This window comes from Aspergillus flavus, chromosome 3 (assembly GCF_009017415.1).
Source record: "Aspergillus flavus chromosome 3, complete sequence".
In the NCBI taxonomy this organism is placed as follows: Eukaryota; Fungi; Ascomycota; class Eurotiomycetes; order Eurotiales; family Aspergillaceae; genus Aspergillus; species Aspergillus flavus.
In genome coordinates, this window is record NC_092407.1 from 2,151,957 (window position 1) to 2,175,001 (window position 23,045).

Sequence of the window (23,045 nt, forward strand, 5' to 3'; positions counted from 1 at the left end):
GAGGCAGGAAACCGAGCTCTTGATTATGACTAACACGCTAGATAGAGTTTAGTTTTTCAATCACATCATAGCGGGGCAGCTCCCAGCGAGCTAGTACTAAATGAGTACTATGTATCGTAATGCAGAGATGGCTGACTCATCGAACCATGACATAGCTCGGAAAGCCCGCGTAGATCACATGATATGCTGCACGGACCACCACAGCGGACAACGTACAAAACTGCGCTCGGCTCGGCCGCAATTTCCTCTCCTTTTCTTTTTTCTTCTACATGAACAACGCAAAATCAACATTCTTCAAAAAGCGTTCCTACGAGGATATCTCCTATTGGGGTGATGCCTATGAAGTACGGAAATCGTCATAAAGAATGGAGAGGAACTGCAAACCGCAGGGTGTCGATCTTGGGTGCAGTGTCTTCTAGAACTCTTCGAGTTCAGTGGAAGGGATTGCAATGATTGATTCTACACTCCTTTTTATATTTAACCCCCCCCCCCCCCCCCCCCCCCCTTTTTTTTTTTTTTTCTTTCTTAACCTTGTGTGTGTGTGCCGGGGGTGACCATGTTATGGTCATTGTAGTATCGGTAGTAAGCTTACTGTGTAGTTGAGAAGCTCTACGAATGGGCGTGCAACATTGTAATAGTCTCGTCGCCGTGATCTTTTCTGCAAATGACCACGGGTCTATTCAAGCACAGTTTACTACCAAACCAGAGTAATATGACAAGTATATGAACCCTAGAACTATGCAAGAGAGGATGGAGGAAGAAAACGTTGCAGATACGCTCGAATGAGTGTGAAAAAAAAAAGAAAAAAAAGATTAATAAGTTCAATGTTGGTTCCATGCCTGATTTATGCCTGGAGGGATTCCCTGCGCGCAAAAATCGCTAGTTGGCGACCAATGTTTCCAAAGCAAACGCATGCACTGAACAAAACACTGGCAACCCAAGTCCTGACTGCAAGGCTCTCTTGTGTGATACCCGTTCCAAATCCGAGATCCCGTAAAGTGCTGTTCAGAGCGGGAATCGCAGATGCGGATGCCCCCGTAGAAGGCGGCACTAAATCCGGCCTGAGTGCCAGGACGATTCCCATTCCACCTACTCCTACGATGGTGGACATGAAAAAGCCTGTCCTAGTGCGATCAATAAGATACCAGAGGACGGGGTTTGCGAGAGCGAGCGTTGCCGATGCTTGAGTAGTCGATTGCCAAGGGGTCCTCCGCTATAGAGAAATGTCAGTCAATCGACATGACCGGGAGAAAAAGTTTGCAATCTGGGTGTCTTACCATAGCAAATGCTACCCCAACAAAGGCACCAACGCTCCGGACCGCTGCAACCCACGAGAGAGTACGCTCTTCATTCTCCTCGTCGTTGCTTGACCGACTCGGCTGCTTGGCGTAGTCAACCGTAACGTCTTCGGAGAAAAGATCAAGGCCAGGAAGCACATTCCCCAAAACGACTCCGGCCACACCCCAGAATCCCAGGTATTCCCATGACCCGTAGTAGTGGGTGTTCTCCAACTTCACCGGTGTAATCCAATGGTTTTCGTGTAAGTGAATTGTAATGATCCCGTAGACAATGCCAAAGCTGAACAAGAGGGCGGCCTTGAGTGCTTGGGGCAGGATCACACCCATGAATAGCCCGTGACTGAGTCGTGACCGGGTTCTCTTGAGGGTGAATCGATCTGGCTTTTCCGGTACTGTGAGGGGGTTTGGTTTTTCGACGGCTGGCGTCTGAGCTTCCGTTCCCCAAGGACTGGATTCGTCCCGGGAACCCTCGAATGCCGTCGGCGAATAGATACCATAAAGCGTCGGGGTCGTCAAATTCATGATCGAACCAGTCCGACTGACGCTGGTAGACCCGGCATCCTTAGGGTTTAAAAAGTCTGGGTTGGCGGGTTCCGCAGGGCTCGAGGGTTCGGATGATTCGGTCGAGGCTGGAGTGAGGTCAAACACCCGTCGTGGACGGGGTCGGAGAATCGTTGGGTTGTCAGACATGACGGGCGGAAAGCTGTGGTGGAACTTCGAATGGAGGAAATGTAACTGTATAAATTCAAGACCGGCGGGATCGTTAAGGAGGTGGGAAGCACAGGCTCTGTTCTGGGTGACCGCCGTCTAAAGAAACCAAGGGCGGCACAGCTAGATCCTCGGTCTGCTGTTACAACAGCGACGTGCCAGCAATGTCTCGTAAAAAAAGAGGGGTTTCTCAGGACGATGTTTGAGGGAGACACGCAGGTCTGTGAGTGCCACAAGCTCTCTCACCTGGGCTGCTGCACGGACGCTCAAATTCTAGGAGGTTGAAGGAGGAAATTGGTTCGTCGAGGCGCTGGAGTGGAGTACGCGGTGCAGATAGAGGCGCGAGATCGGCTCGGCAGGGGCCAGGGAGGGTAATTATCGCCGGGGAAATGATTGAATCGAAGTGCAATGAAGTATATGGACTCTAGACTAATAAACCCGAGATAGAACTATATGCCCCGAGACGTGTTTGCTGTTAAGAATGTGGAATGCTTTGCGGTTGGGGGAAGTTTTCGACTCAAAAATTGGGAGCAAACCAAATCCAGTGATCAGTCAGGTGTCAAATTCACATGCAAATCTTAACCCTCAAACAACACCTGCAGATTCAGTGGACGTCAATTTCATTCCTTCCTCCCAACAAATCCTCCGGTGATGACCAATGATTTGCTCGAAATATGCCGTACTCGAACTCTGATAGGCCTTCTGTCCCTCTCTCCGCTCCATTTGCAGCGCTTCTCCTGCAACTACTGTACGGTGTAGTAGTAGTGGTACTCATACACCCCCGGGGAAATAATGCGAGGTCGATTTCTCAAGGCTATGTATGTACTCCATGATCCTGAGTGGCCCGATGATCATGACGTATCGCTGTCTATGAGTCACCGTGCCATTGAGGAGAACCAGTAACCGTAACAACATCAGCGCATGGAAAGTATCGCCACCTCTGCACTAGCTTAACCTAGGGCTGCCTCGATGCATTGACAGCGTGTCATTGGCTGTTAACCTCCCGTGACCCTGAGGTACGGTCACGGTCACGGTGTGAGCGAAGTACCACTGCATGCATGTATACCATCGTCTGGGATATCTTGTATGGCTACTGTTGCCTGACATAGAAAGCTTCGACGAATCACTATTAAGCAGTTTGATTCTATTCTTTTATACCCTCGATCTATGTGGAGGAACCGTCTGCTGTGATACTATATCAACATAAAAATTCCATAAAGAAAAGAGATAAAGTAAGACAAAATCGAGGAAGTCAAGAATAAGCCGAAGGTGAGATAGCGATACAGAATCAAAGGCGTAGAATCGATGGGAAAAAAAGAAAGAAAAAGAAAAGAAACATCGGAGAAATAGTATAGAATAAGACATAAGAATCGGGTACAGATAATTACGGAAATACTAGCTCATCGGTCGTCCCCTTCACACGAGTAATACAAGAGCCCCCTATTCAATGATCACCTCGGGATTCTTCGTCTTTCTCTCCCGTTCGCCTTTCCAAGCTTTTATCAGCGGCATCGCCAGCAACTGACGAAGCCTCACTGGCGGCATATCCATTGCCGCCTTCAAATGTGGATGAGTTTTCGTCACCATCACCTTCAACATCAACGTCCCCTTCTCCTTCCTCAAGATCATCTTCATCTGCTTCATCATCATTCTCATCCGAAGATAACGCGTCTGCATCGTCATCCACACCTTCGCCGATGAAACTATCTTCGTAGCCTGGCTCCGCAGGACGGGAAGGTAGAGGCCCTCGAGAAACACCCTCATCCTCCTCACCGCTTCCCTCGCCAAGAAGTTCGCGGTCAATGTCATCAAGGCCTTCCGCTTCACCGTCCATATCCCCAGGCATGGATGACAGTTCCTGGTCTTGAGATGGCGCCTCAAGACCATCCTTAGTAGCACCATCAGCAGCTGCCAGTGCATCCCCAGTGGGACGGCTTGTACGGCTCCGGTTGTTCTTGGAACGAGATGCCGACGTGCTCTTAGTTTTGGGAGTCGCAGCCGTAGAGGCATCCGTAGTTGCACCAGCGAGCTTGCGCTTGGCATTACGCGCAGCTCGAGCTCTGCTACGTGCAGAGGTGGGCACACGCCCTGTTAGGTCCGTGTCAAGACCAATTCCGCTTTGTCTTGCCTTCTGTCGCTCTTCTCTCTCCCTTTTTCGGTCTCTCCTCGGACCATTGGCATCTTCATAGTCCCACCGGTCTAGTCGTCTTGCGGCTTTACGAATGACGGACAAGTAGAAGCTGGCACACTCGCCGTAATCTTCCTCTTCTTCGGGGTTGGGAATCAAGCCCCCCTTGCCCCACGAGTGTTCCTCATCTTCCGTGTCGTAGTTATCGGGGACATTCTGCAGCAAGCGATTATAGCGGTGGAACGGGATTTCGGTTTCACGTTTCGCGCGGAGGAGCCGGTAAGCCTCATTCTTCCGCTTGGCGAGGATGTATTCAATACGCTGCCGCCTGTTTTGCTCCACAGCCAGCTGATGCTGGGTAAGCGGGCGGGGACGGCGGGAAGAGCTCTGTTGGGGCAAAGTAGGCTCCGGAACAAACCTATTGAGAATCGGGTGACCAGAACCTGGAGGGGCCGGGGAAGAAGCGTCAGGGGTATGCTCCATTTTTGTCTTCAGGATGAGGCGCTGCTGACCAACAGAACGATTAAGAGATGAATCCCGCTTGGGTCGCTTATATCGGGAACGGGCAGATTGTCCCGGGGTTAGATAGTCATCTTCGTCATCCGGATAGCGTTTGGCCGAGGGGTGCAATGGGGTCGACATAGCAGATCCACGACCTCCAAGGCCATCCCCTCGGCTAGAAAGATCGCCTGAAACCTGGTCATCGTCATATCCAGGCTCCAGGAGGCCTATGGGGTACGGTTAGTAAAAACCAGCATATTATTGGACGGGAGGGTGATGAAGAGATACTTTTCTTAGACCGTTTAGTTATCCTAGGGATTGGCTCTTCTTCTTCCAAGATACCTACACCAGGTCAGCCGATACAGCAAGGAAAGAACGATCAGGTCGGAACACCAACGTTTACGCTCCAAGCGTTTAGCTTCTCCATATTCGATTTCGGACTGTGTGTCCACATTTTCTTCGTTTGCCTGCTCTTCAGTGAGACTCTCAAAATTTGGTACTTTGATTGGCAGACCCCCAGTTCCTTCACCATCCAGACCGGGGCCGAATGGGTTGTTCAGGGCTGCCTCAGGCGAGAAGTCACTCTCTAAATACCACCACATCAACCACAAGAAGGCCCTCGCACGACTCTTGCTGCTGAGCGTAGATCTCATGACTAAGTCGAAAAAGTCGCGGGGAGGGAAGAAGTGCAATTCAGATACCTTGGGAGCGTACTGGGCCATAACGAAAATAAGATGGACCGGGTTTGTCCGAGGAATTCTCTGACGTTTGATCTTATCGAGCGTATTCGGCTGATCAACATCCTCTGATGCTCCCTTAAGGATTGACTTCAGACGCGGGGCATCTTGTAGCTGTTTGTAGGCATTGGGGTCCTGGTGGGCTTGCAAGGAAGGGATAGAGTGATAAGTCCGCAGTTGAGCACGCATTTCAGGGAAAACTAGGAAGGCCATAGATCAATAATCGCACTTTTAACACATGGGCAAAGCTGGTAGGCCCATATGGTAGAGGAGAAAAGTCGAAGAAGGTCACATACAGTTGAGTGTGGTATTCATGCGTCCGAAATTCACCAGTAGACAGACCATCGCCATGCTGATGGCGGCCTGCTTATCGTTTTGAAGTTTATCCTTCAGAATTTTACTCGTTTTGCTACTCTTTGCCATAGCATCGATGTAGACATCCGCAAAGTCCAGGCCCTTCTGTCCGTCTGGCCAACGAGTGAAGACGGGTGTCTTGTCCTCGAAGACAAGTTTGAGAAACTGATGCTGGATGTCCTTGCGCCATAACGGGATTCCATCCTCCTTCTTGAGATGCCTGATTTTGTTCCCCGAGTAAACGGAGCCGATTGTACCGTTTGCCTGGCGTCGCGTGCCAACCGTCATGTTATGGGTTTGCTGCTCATCTTGAGGTTCGGAGTGTACGAACGAGTCGTCTGCGACGGTGCTTTCGACTTCGGCCATGTTTTGTTCCTGGATTTATAACGGTCTTGTAGATCCGAAGTCAATTGTCTTTTCTGAACAACCACCAGATCCTTGACGTGGTGGTCTTCCGTGCGCGCCCTTGAACGGGGGTCACTGACAGCCGCAGAGAAATCGGCAGCCGGAAGCGCGTATAGCACTTCGGTCAAGGGAAAGCGAAGTATAGATGGCAGAAGAGTAATGTAAGTAACTAATATAAGGGCAAAGGAAAGTGGCGCTGTTTAGGAGGTGGGATAGTGTTGGATGAGGAAAGGGAGAAAGAAAGGTTGTGTTAAATGACGAAGGATGAGGTGAGTTTCTTTTTGGTGTCCCATTCGGGGGATCCAGTGATTGATTGCCTTTTGCACGGGGTTCCCGTCACTAAAGTAACGATACTAGCGGAGTAAGTACAGTACACTCTTGTCACCTCACTAATAGTTCTTCCAGACTGAATAAATAATAGAAAATAAAAGATCAATTACTACAAAGAACAAATAAAATAAAAAGTCGAAGTAAGAACAAATCTTCTATAGTCATTACCTAAGGGATTTTCTATTCCTTCTCTCAACACTAGGATATTGATTACGACCTTGTAAACGAACTCTCGGATGTCAGCCTTGCTAGCTCGACGTCTTTAAGGCTTCCACTTTTTACTTCTACTACGATTTCATGGGTCTAGGGCATCTTAGGAGTTACTACAAGAAGTAGGTAAGACTAGAATCAAACTTTTTGTCCTGATAAATAGCTCCCCTCCTCGCGAGACAAATTAAGTCCCCGTGAACAGGGCCGTCTTCGGCATATCTCGTCGAGCCTATATCGCTACTGACATGAGACAATGATGTCTAGCATAACCACAAAAAATCATAAGTGCCAGCAAAAGCAGCAATCCATCCTCCACGGTCCCAAGTGCAGAGAACATAATCTTTTTGTGGACACAGCAGCTCAAGCCCAACGCCATACACAATGCAAAGAAAAATCCCTTCTCTATCACTCGCATCACGTTATCATGCACCCCCCGTCCTAGAGGTAGTGTCAAAAAGAAACAAATACCCGCCGAAGAAGGCCCGTGGTCGCAACACGCTGTTCGATAGCCCTCTCGCCCTCTCTTCCACACCGTAGTGATGCATGGAGAAGAAAGAACTAGGCATAAACAGTAGCGACGCATGCATAAGAAGTGAAACTTGAATGTCGGAGGTTCAGACAAATAAATAAGGAAATGGAAACAACCCGCCATGAGATACCGAAAAAGTAAGAGATCTATCTTGCAAGACACGGTCGATGCGTTGCCACAGCACCAAGCAGATGAAACCATAAAAAGCACTTTTCCGAAAACGAAAAGCCGGCACTCCTGCTCGGCGCACATCGCTCAAGCGGATCTCCATATGGCCGCCTGAGAACAAAAAGGGTATCTGATAGAAGCGGTCGCAGGAGAAAGACAACGCAATCTATGATGTTCATGCAATGCCGACCAAGATGCTCTCGATTACATGAAGGGTATAACCAGGAGCAGCAACATGGTGAGATCGGACCGCATCATAAGACCATGTCTAAAATCGAGAACAAGCAAACAAAATCTGCGAAATGCTCAGAAATAGAAAACACCGATAACTCGACGTGATAAAACGAAACAAGACAACGTGAAAGAGCAATAAAATCTAAAAAAAAGTCGTGGCGGTCATGACAAAGCCGTTCCTGAGATAAAACAAAAGAAAAATAACAACTCAGGGCTTGTTCTGATCGTATCCGTCAAACGAGAGGCAAATGAAGATAAATGGAGCCAATCAGACCTGACGGCCTCGTCAGAGACCACAACCCTGGATTTACCACCAGGAAGAAGGTCCAGTAGGGCCCGAGGGGTTTCCATAGCCGCCGCCGCCGCCGCTGCCACCGTAGCCGTAGCTGCCGCCGCCGCTGCCGCCGTAAGAGGGAGCACCACCACCATAGCTACCGCCATAGCCAGCACTGGGACCGCCATAGCTGCTGCCACCGAAGGAAGGAGGACCGCCCATACCGCCGCCCACACGACGCATATCACGAGTGGCGTTGGCTCCACGGCCACGACCACCACGGCCGCCACGGCCGCCGTATCCACTGCCCTCACGAGCAATGCTCTCCAAGAACGAGGGGACCTCCTGGTGCGCCTCCTTGAGAAGGTCGATCAGATCGCGGACGACGCCACGGTTGCCACGATTGAAGAAGGCGGTGGCAATACCGGTGTTACCCGCACGACCGGTACGACCGATACGGTGAACATAGTCGTCAATATCAGTAGGCAGATCGTAGTTGATAACGTGAGTAACGTTGGGAATATCGAGACCACGAGCAGCGACAGCAGTAGCAACCAAGATAGGGCAACGGCCGGAACGGAACATCTCCAAAGCACGCTCACGTTCACGCTGAGTACGGTCACCGTGGATGGCGGTGGCGGGGAAGCGCTGGTTGAGCAGGAAGTCCGACAGAGAGTCGGCCATGCGCTTGGTCTCAACGAAAATGAGGGTGAGACCGCTAGTTCCATGAGTGTGGAGAATATCCAAGAGAACTGAACGCTTGTCGTGATCTTCGACGTATTCAACTTTCTGGGTGATGTTCTCAGAGGTTGAGCCGACACGACCAACAGAAAGGAAAACATAATCTTTCAGGAAGTCGCGAGCCAGCATCTGAATGTCGCGAGGGAAGGTGGCGGAGAACATCAGAGTTTGACGGTCATTAACATGAGGCATATCTTCACCCTCCACAATGCGGCGGATCTGAGGCTCGAAACCCATGTCCAACATGCGGTCAGCTTCGTCCAAGATCAAGTACTTGATGTTGACAAGAGAAATGCGGCCACGCTCGATAAGATCCACGAGACGACCAGGAGTGGCAACCAGAAGGTCACAACCACGTTCAATCTGACGGAGCTGAGATCCAATATCGGCACCACCGTAGACGACGCAGGGACGAACCCAGGAGCGGTAAGCGAACTTGCGGGCTTCATCGAAGATCTGAGAGACTAGTTCACGAGTCGGGGCCAAGATAAGGGATGTCGGGTAGGCCTTGCGCTGACGGCCGTAGCTGAACTGGCCGGATGCCGGGGCAGGAGTTGGGGAAGGACCGTTCTGGAATGCCTGAGACAAGATCGGGAACAGGAAACCACCAGTCTTTCCAGAACCAGTCTGGGCACAAGCCATCAGGTCACGGCCGTTCATCACGATAGGAATAGAGTACTTCTGCACCGGGGTGGGAGTCTGGTAATGAGCGAGCGTAATGTTCGCAATCAGGTGGTCATCCAAAGGAGGGTTGGTGAATGCGTTGACGGGCTCAGGAACATTTTGACCGGAGGCTTCCACGGGGATATCGTCGTAGTTGGCAAAGTTGATACCAGTGTTCTGCTTAGTGGGATCGTTGGGCAGGCCGAAAAGTTCACGCTCCACGCGGGCGTTGGCGGGACCGGGGATGTGCTTGCCGTCGCGCCACTGGCCATCTCCAGAGCCTCTGGCACTGCCTCCGCCATAAGAGCCTCCATGACCTGGGTTTCCGTAAGCATCTGGATTAAATGACCGGCGAGAACCTTCAGTGGGAGTCCAGCTAGTGTTACCATTGGGATTGGGACCGCGAGGGCTGAAATCAGGAGCATTAGCGTTGGCCCAGTTGCCACCGCGAGGACCGCCTCTGTGATATTAAATGGTTAGCAACTTGCACACGACAGGGTAAGCTGCAGGGCGAATCCAGGAGAGATACATACCTCGAACCCCAAGAGTTGCCCGGGCCGCTGGGACCAGGAGCAGGGGGAGCGGCGGCGGGGGCTCCGTCCATGTTCGCACCCGTCTGGCGTTGACGGAGATGGGGAGGGATGTAGGCAGCGCGGCCAGAGGAAGAGTTTGGAGCAGGCGCATGCTGAGATTCGTTGAGGGAAAGGCTACCCATCTTCAAGCTGTCGGCCATCTTTGCGGTATTCCACTAACTATCGAGAGATGACAGATAAGTAATGTATTCCAAGTTGCACAGGTGGAATGCGGGTTTCCTGGCGCGGTAATGAAATGGTTGTATATGGACGTACAAAAGAGGGAAGGGAAAAGAAGTGCTTTTTTTAAAGAAAAAAACCCGGGGAGCAGAAGCGTGATCTGCTTATCGTCAAAAAACGGGAAAAGAGCGCCCGAGATTCGTGTTTTGTACAGGACAAGAGGGAAAGAGAGAAACGTGAAGAAGGTAAAAAGAAGTATCCTCGTGTCTCTCTATTGAGTGGCGATCCAGATGGATCGAATATGAGTAACACAACAAGAAAAAGGTAGAAAAAAAGATTTGGGGGGTTTCGAAAGTTGAACAAGGCGATCTCCCAGATCTAACCCTCTATTAAATTGCAGAAAGAAAGAAAGGGGAAGAAAGAGAAAAAAAAGAGAAGTTGATAATATGTGGAAAAGAAAAGGAAAACCAATTTGGATTAGGGGAGGAGGTTTGGAAAGGAAGAGGAAGAGATTAGGTTTTGTGGGAGAAGGAGAGGAAGTGAGGCAAAGCCTGACTTAATTTAGTGTTTGCAGTCACGCTCAATGACCACCAACCTGTGTGTACTTACCACGGACTGTACTGGTACCTACTCGCTCTGGGTATTTTGCATGCGGTTCCAAAAATTCTGTCTTGGGGGTTTTTTTTATTGGCACATCCAGCGTGGATTTCAAAGGCAAGGGAACAAAAAGGAAAAAAGAAAAAAAAAAAAGTTCTGAAGCGAAGGCAAATAGGACAAAAAAAAAAAAAAAAAAAAAAAAAAAGAAGGGAAGGAAAAGGTAAGTTGCGGCGGCACCAGGTAATTATGGGCTGGGCCGAGTCTTTTTTTTTTTTTTTTTTTTTGCCTTCTTTTTTCAATGTTTGCCGTCACTGTGAAGAAGGGTTTTGCGGTTTTTACAATGGAACCAACCGACCGTATCCTGTACCTCCCTAAGTATCAATCTTGGTTCCTCTTCTTTCTCCCTTGTGACATGTTTCGGCAATATGTAGTTATAGAAGATATCCTTCATAAGTCAATTAAATAACAATTAAGTAAAGTCTTTTAGGATCTTCGAATCATCTATCTCGATATTATTTTTGTATCATACTACCATTTAGATACCTACTGGGTACTCGGAGGGGTCTTAAAGAAGTACTAGTAACTTTGTTCGGACCAATCTGAGGGGTTCCAATGAAAACCACTTGTTGAATCGGTACATTACTTACTTATTGAAAGCGATCAGATGCAATGATCATCGTCAATGATAGTATGTCTGTGCCCAAAAGTACGGGGTTTCCATATGTGTATAGAAATCATGGGGACAAAGGTTATCATGTCTTTCTACCCTTCCTTTCGTTTTCATGTCCATACACAAAGGGGAAACGAAACAACAAAGACATCGAGATTTCAATCGTATATGTCTACATCATTCATTCTCTACACCAATATTTGACACCCAACACAACGAAAGGCTAAGGAAGAAACAATAATAATAAAATAAATTGTATACACAGTATATCCAAATAGCCACTCTGCATTTGTAGACTTCCCACATGCACCACAGAAGCAGAATCTGACATTTGCCACTCCTGGCAGTAACCAGTCACCTGACAAGGTTTGCCACGACCAAGTTGCTGAATTGTTACTGACCGCTTTTATGGGGAAAGCCTGAGTACACACGCAAAGCGCGTTAGACGCTACGGGAGATATGTGCTAGTAAGTAGACTAGGTACTAGTTTTTAGGTACCCAGTACGGTCAAAATGTATCGGTGAAGTTGAATCTAATTGGATGGTTGATCCGCGGCGAAATTCTGCATTTCTTTCAAACAATGCTTTTCTCATCATTTGCTTTGCACTGGCACCGTGCCTTGCAGACCTTCCGAACAGAGATCACTATAAGGGCAACGGCAACAAGGAATACTACAAATCCGGAAAGAGAGTAAGAGGAAGCATAAGCACTAGCTGATGCGGGTGTAGGTGCTGGTGAAGATGGTGCTGGAGTTTCTGATGGCTCCTCAATGATAACGATGTCTTCTTTAGAGGTCAAGAACTATCAGCAACGTTTCAAACTCTTTCAAGAATCAAACATTGACCCGGAGAAGGTCTACAGCTCCTCGTGGCTACCTTTGTCCTCAGACTCCAGCTCTCCACTCTTGACGATCTTGACCACCTGTTGGGGCTTGTCACCAGGAACCTTGGGAACGTTTTCGATGGCTTCAACCACCTCATAACCCTCAAGGACCTCGCCGAAAACAACGTGGCGGCCATCGAGCCATCTATACTGCATATCAGCATTCTTTGTCCGCGAGTCTTTTCGTAAAGCCATAATATTAATGCAGGAGATACATACGGAGTAGCCACAGTAGTGATGAAGAACTGAGAGCCGTTGGTATCCTTGCCGGCGTTGGCCATGCTCAGGAGTCCCTTCTTGGTGTGCCTAATCTTGAAGTTCTCATCCTTGAACTTTTCGCCATAGATAGACTTTCCGCCAGTGCCTTGATGAAAAACGTCAGCCTGTGCAATGCTCTTCGGAAAGGCAAGCTTACCATCACCGCGGGTGAAGTCACCACCCTGGATCATGAACTCCTTAATGACACGGTGGAAGGTAGAGCCCTCATAACCAAAGCCCTTCTCGCCGGTAGCGAGAGCCCTTAAGCGTTTGATGTCAGTACACAAGAAATCCACATATAATATCAAGATAATAAGTCATACCGGAAGTTCTCGGCGGTCTATCCAGGGAAATCTCATTAGCATAATCCTAGGCAAGGTACGAATGTAGTAAGGATCGTTACCTTGGGAACGGTCTTGCCATACAATCCGAGCACCACTCTGCCCAGAGGCTTATTGCCGTGCTCAATGTCGAAGTACACCTATATAAAATAAACCAATGAGCATTCATTGAGAGAAGCAACAATCATCAATAGCGACGAGGACAGGGTATTTGCCTTAGAAGTGATCTTCGGGCCACGGGGCTGATTAGCTTCTTCGGCGTGGACTAGAGCCAGTCCAACCGCCAGAAGAAAGAAAAACGATAGGAAGAGGTTTCTGAAGTTCATGATAACTTAGATTGTCTCCGGTTTCTGGAGATCCCAACAATGACTTGAAGAGTACAATTGGAGTGAAACCTAGGAAGAATCGCGGGACTGAAGGGCCAGCTTTCAATTGCGGAGATGCCAAGATGCCGTTATCCCCAATGCAGGCAAAGCCTGTATTTTGAGCTTAGATATGTGTAATTTTCCTCTCGAGTGTGCTGTAATATTGCCCCAGAAGCTTAAATCTTACAGAAAGGTGTATTGAAACTTACCGTAGCTAAACCGGAGGAATATTGTTGCGACGTGATTTCTTCCGCGCTCCGGAGGTCAGTCATTGCGCCGGAGGGACAGTAGCGGAGTACAGTTTGTCCTATTTCGAGCAGACCGGGTTCATCCAGTCAGGCAAGATGGTATGTTGTTCTCAGTCGCGTTTCCCACAGTTCAGGGCTCACGGCTAATGGTTCACTTAGGTCTTCATCCTGGGCGTGAACTTCCCTGAGCGGAACCTCGTAAAGGCAAGCACTCCAGCCAACCAATGCACTATAGTATCCTTATCAAATCTAACACTTTCATCAGAAATCGCTCCAGTCATTTTTCGGCATTGGGAACAATGGCTCGTCACGCCTTCTAGCCCGCTTCCACATCCACCCCACGTGTAAAGTCGGCGAGCTTGCAAACAAGCAGGTCCTCGACATCACGGCCGCTTTGTCCGAGATGAAAATCGAGAACGACCTTCGCAGACAGTACCTGGATGATATCAAACGCTTAAAGGAGACGGGTACGTACCGGGGTAGACGACATGCATTGGGACTCCCCGTTCGTGGACAGAGGACGAGAACTCAGGTTAGTTTTGCTCTCATATTCCTGCTCCTGTTTCTCCGGGAGTACATGGGCTAATGCTTGTTTGTATAGATCAAAACTGCTGTCAAGCTCAATCGTATGGAAAGAAGGCTCTGAGCTCACTACACCGGCTGTTTGTACTTTGTTGGACCTCGCGTTCTTTATGTGGGGGGCATGGCATGGCGTTTATCTTTTAATTTCTTGTAATTGAGTATTGGATACAGTTTAAAACTCATGAGATGTACTATATCTAGAGAACGGATATGCAGCCAAATAATGCTGTATCCCGTGTTTGTGTCTCAGGATCTATAAGCATCTGAAAGGACGTCGATTTGTATGGTAGTGGTAGCAAAAGAGAGAAAAAAAAATAATTAGAGAATCTCAACTTTTCATCCTATAGCAAAACGCCAGGCCCATATGTGCAACTTATTCTACGCAGAAGATAAGACGCCTTCGCCCCGATTGATTTGGATCCTCTTGTCCTCACCGGCACTGACAATGCCTACTGTTCCATCCCAAGCCACACCAAAAACCTTGACGCCCTCTCCACCGATACGCTTGGCCTCAGATTTACCTTGTTCTTCCAGGCTCTTGCGGGAGATGGAATATACACTCTCCCCAACAACGCCATCCTTGTCTGTCTTCGTGGCCCGGATATCCCAAATCCGACATGTACCATCATGACTTCCACTAATGAGACCATGGGAACTTTTGGGATCACGAGCCAACGAGACAACAGCGTTTGTGTGGCCTCGCAGAGTCATGGCCGCAATTGTAGTTGCTGACACCCGAGGGTCGATCAGCGTGATATGGCGAGCGGATGTTCCTGCGGCGAGTAGGTGGTGTTCAGGGAGGTGCTCAAGTGAAAGCAGTGAGTGAGATGTTGTCCGAGTATCCACAAGTGTAGCAGTTACAAGATCCCATGTACGCAGGGAATGGTCCCAAGAAGCTGAATAACCGACAGTGGAATCATTGGAGTCGAAGATTGCAGCCGACACAGGTGCACTGTGGGAGGACAGGAGTGCCAGGGGTCCTCGTTGAGGGATGGTCACAGACGAATTCAGCTTTCTCCTCTTGGAGCTCCTCAAGGCAGCAGATGGCAATAGATCCTCTGGAGCGGCTGGTGCATCTGATTTCTTGGTTGACCAGAAGCCTATGCTGTGGTCTGACGAGGCAGAAAGTATGCGATTCGAAGGCGCATGTACAGACAACGAGTTTATAGGGCCCTTATGCCCATACAGCTCAAGCTGAGGCGCTATCTTACCCGAGAAACCATCCCCATCCTCAGAATACTTCCACACACGGACTGTCCGGTCGAGACCTGCGGATACAATTGAATTTGGGGAAATAAACTTGGCGGCTTTAATAGATGCGGTATGACCACCATCGGCGGCAGATGGCGAGGTTGCAACTATCTGAGATGACATGTTCCACACTCGAAGTAGGCCATCGTAGCTGCCAGAGAGGATCCTTTCTTGGCCCGCGGAAATTGTTGCAGAGGCCAAAGAAGCGGCGGGCGAGGTCGTAGAAAGCACATCAACCGAGCTTACCCAGTCGTCATGCTCAAACGATGCAATATGCAGAGGTGGAATCAAAGCTCTCACATATTCGATTTCTAAGGTAGTTTCCGCAGAGATACCATTGGCAGTCAGGTATTCATCGATCGAAGTTCGGAGGAAAGACCCGTTGATCAAAAATTCGAATGGAATTGGCTTATCACTGCCAAGGAGATTGTTCACCAACGTCGAGAGTGCATATCTTCGAAGACCTACATAATTAGATCACTGCACGAAAAAACCGACACCAGGAAGATAAAGGCCTGGCGCAAGATAATCTCACCTGTGGGAACCAGAATCGGGCCGGTATTCTCAGGTAGTGCAATATCTTCTTGTTTGCTAGTAAGCTGCACGCGAACCTGCCTCTGCGTAGAGGCCGCAGCCGAAGTGGAATTTGAACCCTCGCTCATTTTGGAACCGTAAAAGGACAAATGGAACTGGGGAGTCTGAAGCGGCGTTGTCAAAAATCGAATCGGTTCGCAGTAGACAAAACCTGCGCAGACTGAGGAAAAAAATACGGCGACCGGTGCGGCCAATTGCGCAAAGCGCGGAGATCCCCCGCAGTCAGTTCAAGAACTTGAACTATGTATGCTATTCTTTGCCCTAGTCCTACAATCTGTAGATACTAGTATGGTCGAATTGCCTATCATATTATACTCCACTATTATATACAATACATTTGTACTAGTGCTTATCATCTCGAGACTCGTCGAATTTCTGCAATTGCCTTTCGCCTGTAGTCGGACTCCGCGAAAAGAGCCTCGATAAGATCAACCACCTCATCAGCCGAAAATTCTAGACGGAGTTCGCCTTCCAGCCAGAGGAACTTAATGTCGGCCAACGAACTTTCCAATATGTTGATAAGGTACTGGAATTTCAGCCAGTTTCGCACGTAGACAGCGGTCATTGGTACACGTGCAATATCATCCGCTGTCTCTGGCATGAATAGTTCCTCCAGCTTAGATACTTGGTTGCAGAACAACACAAGCTGTTGAGACTGAGCCTCCGATATATCCCCTAATTCTTCAATCTCAATGATGATCTTGTTGATAACTGTTGATACCAGAGAACCAACAGACTGAAGCAGTGCGGAATGTGACAGGATTGGTTGCCATTCCTTGTAGACGTCATGGATTCTGTCAACAGTTGCACTGACCGCGTTTTCACATTCTCCCAGGAATGGTTGCTCAGAACATTGGCTGAAGCCTTGTGCACCGTCTAGCAGGTCTGTGACAATGGTGCGCTGCGTTTGCATCTCTTTGCTGTAGGCGAATTTGCCACACTTCTCGAGCGCATCAATATCAGCATGGAGCCTGGAAAGCTGATGTTCCTCTGCAAGGTTGCGCACTTTGTCAGCAAGATACAAACTATCGTTGTATAGGTACATTTGCCCTGAGTTGAGTTTAAGACCGTAGAACGATGACGCCGTGGCCTTGAACATGGCGAGGATCAAGGTCGGAAGCGCAAGTAGGCCTGCACCTGAGGAAACAACGCGAGAGTGGGAATGTCTGGAATAGAGTCAGCATATGTGTGGGTAATCAAGTCAACATCGACTTACTTAGGTTGCGATATAGCTTCAGAATCTTTGATTTGCTGCTGAATGATTCCAAGGATAAAATCGGGGATGTCGGTTACGGTATACTGCTCTTTCAGTGTGACCTCCCGTGGAGAAGCATGATGTGATGAATCTTTCCCATTGACAGGTTTGCCCCCATTTGTACTTTTAGTCTGTGCATCATCGGGTTGCTCTTCTTCATCTTCGTCTCCCCAGCCCCAAGCATCGGCGGCATCATCTTCAGTAGATGGATCAGGTTTTGTTTCGGCTGTGTTCTCTTCGGTATCATCATCCAGACCCCATGCGCTGACATCCTCTTCATCTTCTTTATTTTCAGAATGCTTCGCTGTGGTCTCATGTTCGTTGTCGTCATCCCAGCCAGCATCCCAATCTTCAGTCGTATTTTCCAGTAGAACCTCATCCTTTCCAGAAACCTCCTCTTTTTCGACGCGTTCTACCTGCTTTGTGGTACCTTGGCTAGCGGCCAGGACTTTGCGAACTTGGTCCAATGAATCGACTCGACGCTTGGTGAGCCATAAACGAGGCGCCTGATTGACCCAAGAAACAAGTTCTTCATACCCCTGCCACCCCAATGTCTCGATCGTATTTGTGAACTTTATAACGTAATTTAAGATATCTTCGAATATATGCAGGCCTTCAAGGTCTGTGGGTATGGAGGAAGATAGCCAGCACGATATGACCTTCGACGAGAGTGTCGGAATGAGTGAACTCGAAAATGAGTCCGAGATTGTTGCTGGAACGTGTTGGCGTAGGAAGCCCAAGACTGTGGAGAGGCGGTCCAAAACATCAGGCACTGATGCCTTCGATGGCTGGGATTCTACTCGGATTGATGAGTCTCCAACCTGGACGTCACAGCTTTGTCCTTCAATTGCGGGTAATAAGATAGGCTCGAAAAGGGTAGCAATTAAGTCCTTCTCGAACTTATCCTTGCACAAGGCGAGCATATCAAGGTGGACCAGAGCCGCGATAGTTTCTTCCAATGGATGCCCTGTTTTATTCAATAAAAGTTGCCAGATCCAGGTTTGGGAGAATTGCTTACCATTATTATTCAAGAGTGTCAATGTACTCGCCGTTCTGTCAACGTTCAGCTGCTTGCTCCAGCGAGCCCGGAGGTACTCCGCAATCTCCCTCCGTAGTTCGCCGACATTCTCTAATAATACGTGCATGACAGTTGTGTTTGAAAAGAGATTGTCTCTTTTTATGGCCTGCTCGGTCGCTTCTAATGTTTCGATTGCATCCATGACTTGGCCCTCTCCAAGGATGGCTCGCCCAGCATCGAGTCGCTGACATAGTCTTTGCACTTCCTCAAGAGTGTGCATTACAGCTTGGTTGAATGCGATTTCAGTTTCAACCAGTTGGAACTTGGCAGCGGCATCTTCAACCTTCAGCTGTAAAGGGTTTGTATTTTCATGCTGCGCGACAATTTCCCTCGCAGTGACACGAGATCGCTCGATGTCAGCATGAAGCTGTTTTGCTTGCGAAATCCACCCATCGGCGTCGAAGTCATTGTCTCGGCTCAGTGTAGTAATATCCGCCTATATGACATGAAGAATAAGTATATCGTGGATTAGTCGCAGGGGGCTGGCCGCAGCGCGGGGTTCTCAACTGGTGCTACTCACTTCCACTTCTTCCCTTGCCTTTGATATAAGCTCTAACTCTTTTGCGAGAGCAGATACCGGAAACTCCGCGGCGATGACATTCTCAGAGGTTGGGTAGGTGCCCTCCGTTACAAAACCAAGCACTGACTGGCATATCTCCTGCTCCGATGCCTTGTGGGCCATAGTGAACGTGTTTGATTGTGACCAGCTCTGCTGCTCCTCAACGAATGATAAGGCCCCTCTGCAGAAAGGACCAACGCGAGTAACCCAATATGTTACTCGCTTTCGGCAGATCGAAAAACCCCTTCAATTGAATTTCCTGGAATGGTTGGCAGCAGCAAACAGAGGAGAAGAGGAAACGAGCTGTCAACCCCATGTGACTTTATCGCTTTCACCGCCTTGGTCCCAATTCATGAACATTCAATTGGAGGAATTTTGGTGGACTATGAGTTGTGAATTTCTTATTTCTGCTGTTCAGTTTGACTGTTTCTTTTCTTTACACTCCTTGTAGTTCTGATTGACCTATCCAGAGGTCATGTCCTGAGTAACTCTACATGTGTAATTGAGCATTTGTTGGCGTGGTGATTCTCCAAAACAACGGGACCCAAACTCCACTCTCGCGGTCACAGTTCAAGGGTACCGAAACCCAACTGCGTCCAAACTGCCCACGACGTCCTTGGAACATAAATATCAGCTGTTAAGCAGAGTCCATCGTGCTGTCTCGATTCTTCTTACGAGGCCTGACTTGGGCAAACCCTATTCGATCCATGTAAGTTCTTATCGTCAGCTCGCTATTTTGGGAAGAGAAAAAAAGGAAACAGAAAAAGGGAAAAAGAGACAGCCCCTCTTCCATCAAGTGGCAGGCAGAAAGACACTGTTACCCATTGGGCGTATTATGTTCACCAATTTTGTCTCAGCATGTTTTTGGGATGCTGTTCACCTCAGTCTGCTTCTTCAATATTCTATTTGTATCTTAGTTTACTTTGATTTAGTAGTGAAATCCGTGCTTTAGCTTGTGGTCTAGCGTCGCTATATAGTATCGCCTACTGACCCCTGTACAGATCATTGTCACAAACAACGATCGCAAACTCTGGGTTTAAGGTGCATCTTCAGAGGTTCTCAGGGTCGCTTAGCAAAATGTCCCCGAGTCAGAAAAGCCATTTCAAGTTACTACAGAAATTCAAACCGGACTACTCGCCAAGCGAATTTGTCCAGTATGAATCTGAACGAACTGGCATGCGGGTCGTGGTCATCGACCAGAAAGGCCCTAAGGTAACAGGATACTTTGTTCTTGCCACAGAAATCCATGATGATTCAGGAGCGCCCCATACGTTGGAGCATCTGTGCTTCATGGGTTCTCGCAATTACAGATACAAGGGATTTCTTGATAAGCTCGCTACGCGGGTTTATTCGAGCACCAATGCCTGGACAGCCACAGACCATACAGCGTATACGCTTGACACAGCTGGATGGGAAGGATTTGCACAGATTCTGCCCGTATACCTTGAGCATGTAATTGCCCCAACCTTGACAGATGAAGGCTGCTACACAGAAGTACATCACATCGATGGAACTGGAAACGATGCAGGTGTTGTGTACTCAGAGATGCAGGGTGTGCAGAATAACGCTGCAGAACTGATAGACTTGAGCGCTCGTCGTTTGACTTACCCACCTGGTGTGGGCTTTCGTTATGAGACCGGTGGTATGATGGAGCAGCTCCGCGTTCTCACGGCAGAGAGAATTAGAGAATTTCATCGAGAGATGTATCAACCAAAAAACCTGTGCCTGATCATCACCGGCGAGGTCGATCATGCCAATATGCTTGAGACTCTGGATAAATTTGAAGATACCATTCTAGATGTTATTCCCAGTCCAGATGCTCCATTCAAGCGACCATGGGTGGACTCCAAGCAGGCCCCGCCATTGGAAAAATCTATTGTGGAGAAGGTAGAGTTTCCCGAAGAAGACGAGTCTTTTGGGGAGATTGAGATCAGATTCCAAGGGCCGGATTCTACAGACCCCGTTCAAAGTAAGCAGTAAAGCCTTCCTTTCATCTCGCAACTATACTCACACCTTAAAAGCTGGGGCCGTCAATGTTACACTTCTGTACCTTGCTGGATCATCCGCCTCTCTTCTAGACAACATCCTTGTCGAAAAGGAGCAGTTGGCAAGTGCCGTCTACTATACAACTGAAGACCACCCCTCTATCGAGATTCGGTTCACCCTGACTAGTGTGGAGACCGATAAACTAGCCCAGGTGGAACGGCGCTTCTTTGAAGTGCTGAAGGGTGCAATGGAGAAAGAGCTAGACATGAACTATCTGAAAGAATGCATTGACCGGCAAAGGCGGACCTGGAAATTCTCTACTGAAAGCTCCGCTTCCTCTCTTGCCGAGTACGTTATCTCGGATTTCCTGTTTGGAAAGAAGGATGGTTCGACCCTCCTAGATGTTGCGACCTTGAAAGAGTACGACGTGCTGGAGAAATGGAGTGAGAATGAATGGCGGAGTTTCATTAAGAGGTGGATTTCGGATGCTCCCCATGTCACTATTTTGGGCGTGCCATCCATGAAGTTGTCTGAAACACTGAAGAAGGAGGAAGAAGCCAGAGTTGCAGCACAGAAGAAGCGTCTTGGTGAAGCAGGCCTGAAGGAGCTGGCTGAGAAGCTTGAGAAAGCAAAGGCCGAGAATGACAAGGAGATACCCAAGGAGATGTTGGAGAGATTCAGAATCCCTGGGATTGAATCGATCCATTTTGTGGAAACTACCACGGCCAGATCTGGTGCTGCTTTGAAAGCGGGACGCCCCGACCATACTGCCCAGAAGCTGATAGACGCCGATGGCTCGGAAATGCCTCTGTTTATCCACTTTGAACACATTCCTAGCAATTTCGTCCAGCTTTCCCTTCTTATCTCAGCCCAGTCCGTTCCGGTTCAACTTCGCCCCCTTCTTTCTATCTACACTGAAGCTTTCTTCAACCTCCCAGTTCAGCGTGATGGAAGGACCGTCAACTTCGAACAGGTTGTCGTTGAGTTGGAGAGGGACACAGTTGGATATGCGATGGAAAATGCCAGAAGCCTAGGCAACTCAGAAATGCTGCGTATCTCCTTCCAAGTCGAACTGGAGAAATATAACACGGCGATTGCATGGCTTCAGGAGCTATCCTGGAACTCAATTTTCGACGTGGAGCGACTGCGAGCAATTACCAGCCGCCTTCTCTCTGACGTGCCTGATTCAAAGCGTAGCGGCGATGACATGCTCGCGGCAGTGCATGTCATGGTCCACTACGCAGCTGAGTCCATCGTCCGTGCCCGAAGCACCCTGGTGAAGGCACGCTATCTCAAGAGAATTAAGAAGCAGTTGGCCGAGGAGCCAGAACTCGTGGTCTCCCGCATGGAAGAAATCCGAAAGGCACTCTTCCAGTTCGAAAACATGCGAGTTTTGGTTATTGCTGACCTTGAGAAACTCAAGAGCCCTGTCTCTGTCTGGAAGCCATTTGTCGAGCGACTTGGTGCCATTTCTACCCTCCAGCCCATTACAGCAAGAAGAGCCTTGCTGAGCGAGGCCGGTCAGAATTTGGGTGGAGAGTCCTACGTGGTGCCTATGCCCACGATTGACTCGTCGTTCGCGTACGCAACTGCTCGGGGCCTTGATTCGTACAACGACCCCAGGCTTCCGGCGCTGTTGGTTGCAATTGCCTACATGAATGCAGTTGAGGGTCCTCTCTGGGTTGCAGTTCGTGGCACTGGTCTGGCATATGGCACCAACTTTGCTTACAACATCGACACTGGCTTTGTCAACTTTGACGTGTACCGGTCTCCTAACGCTCACAAGGCCTTCGAGTCGAGCAAGCAGATTGTCAAGGACCATCTGTCCGGTGCTATTCCATTCGACCCTCTGATGCTGGAGGGCTCGATCAGCAGCATCGTAGTCAGCTATGCCAACGAGCAGGCGACCATTGCTGGTGCAGCCCAGGGTAGCTTTACCCGCCAGGTCGTGCGCAACTTGCCCAGCGACTACAAGGAGAAGATGCTTCGGCAGGTTCGGAACATTAGCGTTGATGATATCAAGGGCGCGCTCCGGGACATCATTCTTCCTCTGTTTGATCCCAAGACGGCCAACATCGTTATTACCTGCGCTACGGTGCTTGAAGAGGTATGATTACAACTGGCGACCCCACCGCATAAAGCGCTTAATGCTAACCACTTCGTTCAGACTATCAAGGAAGGTCTCCAGTCGTCCGGTTTCACTCCCGAGGTGCAGCCGCTCAAGGACTTTGAGGATGACTACGGCCTGAAGGTCGGTGATGACGAGGACGAGGAGTCCGACGACGAAGACGATGATGACGAATATGAAACTGGATCGGAAGAAGACGAAGACGACGACGAGTGATGC

The 23,045-nt window shown here is 49.0% G+C and overlaps 8 protein-coding genes across 8 annotated transcripts; 2 read left to right on the forward strand and 6 right to left on the reverse strand.

Moving 5' to 3' along the window:
* Positions 1-844: 844 nt before the first annotated feature.
* Positions 845-1,988, reverse strand: F9C07_4950 (insulin-induced protein-domain-containing protein; the record flags this gene model as incomplete). The annotated part of the gene is made up of 2 exons (XM_041290882.1): positions 845-1,213; positions 1,278-1,988. The coding sequence occupies 2 exons, from the start codon at positions 1,986-1,988 to the stop codon at positions 845-847; spliced, it is 1,080 nt and encodes a 359-aa protein (XP_041144558.1).
* A 731-nt stretch (positions 1,989-2,719) lies between these two features.
* On the reverse strand, positions 2,720-7,000 carry F9C07_1397769 (INO80 chromatin remodeling complex). Its single transcript, XM_071508072.1, has 4 exons — positions 5,669-7,000; positions 5,033-5,572; positions 4,924-4,977; positions 2,720-4,862 (listed from the first exon to the last, which is right to left on the reverse strand). The coding sequence occupies exons 1-4, from the start codon at positions 6,090-6,092 to the stop codon at positions 3,451-3,453; spliced, it is 2,430 nt and encodes an 809-aa protein (XP_071365023.1). The 5' UTR covers positions 6,093-7,000; the 3' UTR covers positions 2,720-3,450.
* A 909-nt stretch (positions 7,001-7,909) lies between these two features.
* F9C07_4952 (putative ATP dependent RNA helicase) lies at positions 7,910-10,013 on the reverse strand (the record flags this gene model as incomplete). Its single annotated transcript, XM_041290884.1, has 2 exons — positions 7,910-9,740; positions 9,814-10,013. The coding sequence occupies 2 exons, from the start codon at positions 10,011-10,013 to the stop codon at positions 7,910-7,912; spliced, it is 2,031 nt and encodes a 676-aa protein (XP_041144560.1).
* Positions 10,014-11,536: 1,523 nt separating this feature from the next.
* On the reverse strand, positions 11,537-13,157 carry F9C07_2150578 (peptidyl-prolyl cis-trans isomerase B). Its single transcript, XM_071509229.1, has 7 exons — positions 12,996-13,157; positions 12,843-12,920; positions 12,763-12,779; positions 12,597-12,700; positions 12,401-12,545; positions 12,175-12,326; positions 11,537-12,084 (listed from the first exon to the last, which is right to left on the reverse strand). Exons 1-7 carry the CDS (start codon positions 13,104-13,106, stop codon positions 11,873-11,875), a joined length of 819 nt encoding a protein of 272 aa, XP_071365024.1. The 5' UTR covers positions 13,107-13,157; the 3' UTR covers positions 11,537-11,872.
* Positions 13,158-13,368: 211 nt separating this feature from the next.
* Positions 13,369-14,301, forward strand: F9C07_2150579 (40S ribosomal protein S13). The gene is made up of 4 exons (XM_071509230.1): positions 13,369-13,492; positions 13,553-13,597; positions 13,659-13,925; positions 13,995-14,301. The coding sequence occupies exons 1-4, from the start codon at positions 13,490-13,492 to the stop codon at positions 14,037-14,039; spliced, it is 360 nt and encodes a 119-aa protein (XP_071365025.1). The 5' UTR covers positions 13,369-13,489; the 3' UTR covers positions 14,040-14,301.
* Positions 14,302-19,024, reverse strand: F9C07_2281969 (uncharacterized protein). Its single transcript, XM_071510530.1, has 3 exons — positions 18,674-19,024; positions 17,037-18,589; positions 14,302-16,986 (listed from the first exon to the last, which is right to left on the reverse strand). The coding sequence occupies exons 1-3, from the start codon at positions 18,833-18,835 to the stop codon at positions 16,173-16,175; spliced, it is 2,529 nt and encodes an 842-aa protein (XP_071365026.1). The 5' UTR covers positions 18,836-19,024; the 3' UTR covers positions 14,302-16,172.
* Positions 14,354-15,888, reverse strand: F9C07_4955 (putative microtubule associated protein; the record flags this gene model as incomplete). Its single annotated transcript, XM_041290854.1, has 2 exons — positions 14,354-15,690; positions 15,762-15,888. 2 exons carry the CDS (start codon positions 15,886-15,888, stop codon positions 14,354-14,356), a joined length of 1,464 nt encoding a protein of 487 aa, XP_041144563.1.
* Positions 19,025-19,789: 765 nt separating the features above from the next.
* F9C07_4957 (putative zinc metalloprotease) lies at positions 19,790-23,042 on the forward strand (the record flags this gene model as incomplete). The annotated part of the gene is made up of 3 exons (XM_041290866.1): positions 19,790-20,681; positions 20,734-22,805; positions 22,866-23,042. 3 exons carry the CDS (start codon positions 19,790-19,792, stop codon positions 23,040-23,042), a joined length of 3,141 nt encoding a protein of 1,046 aa, XP_041144565.1.
* Positions 23,043-23,045: the final 3 nt, after the last annotated feature.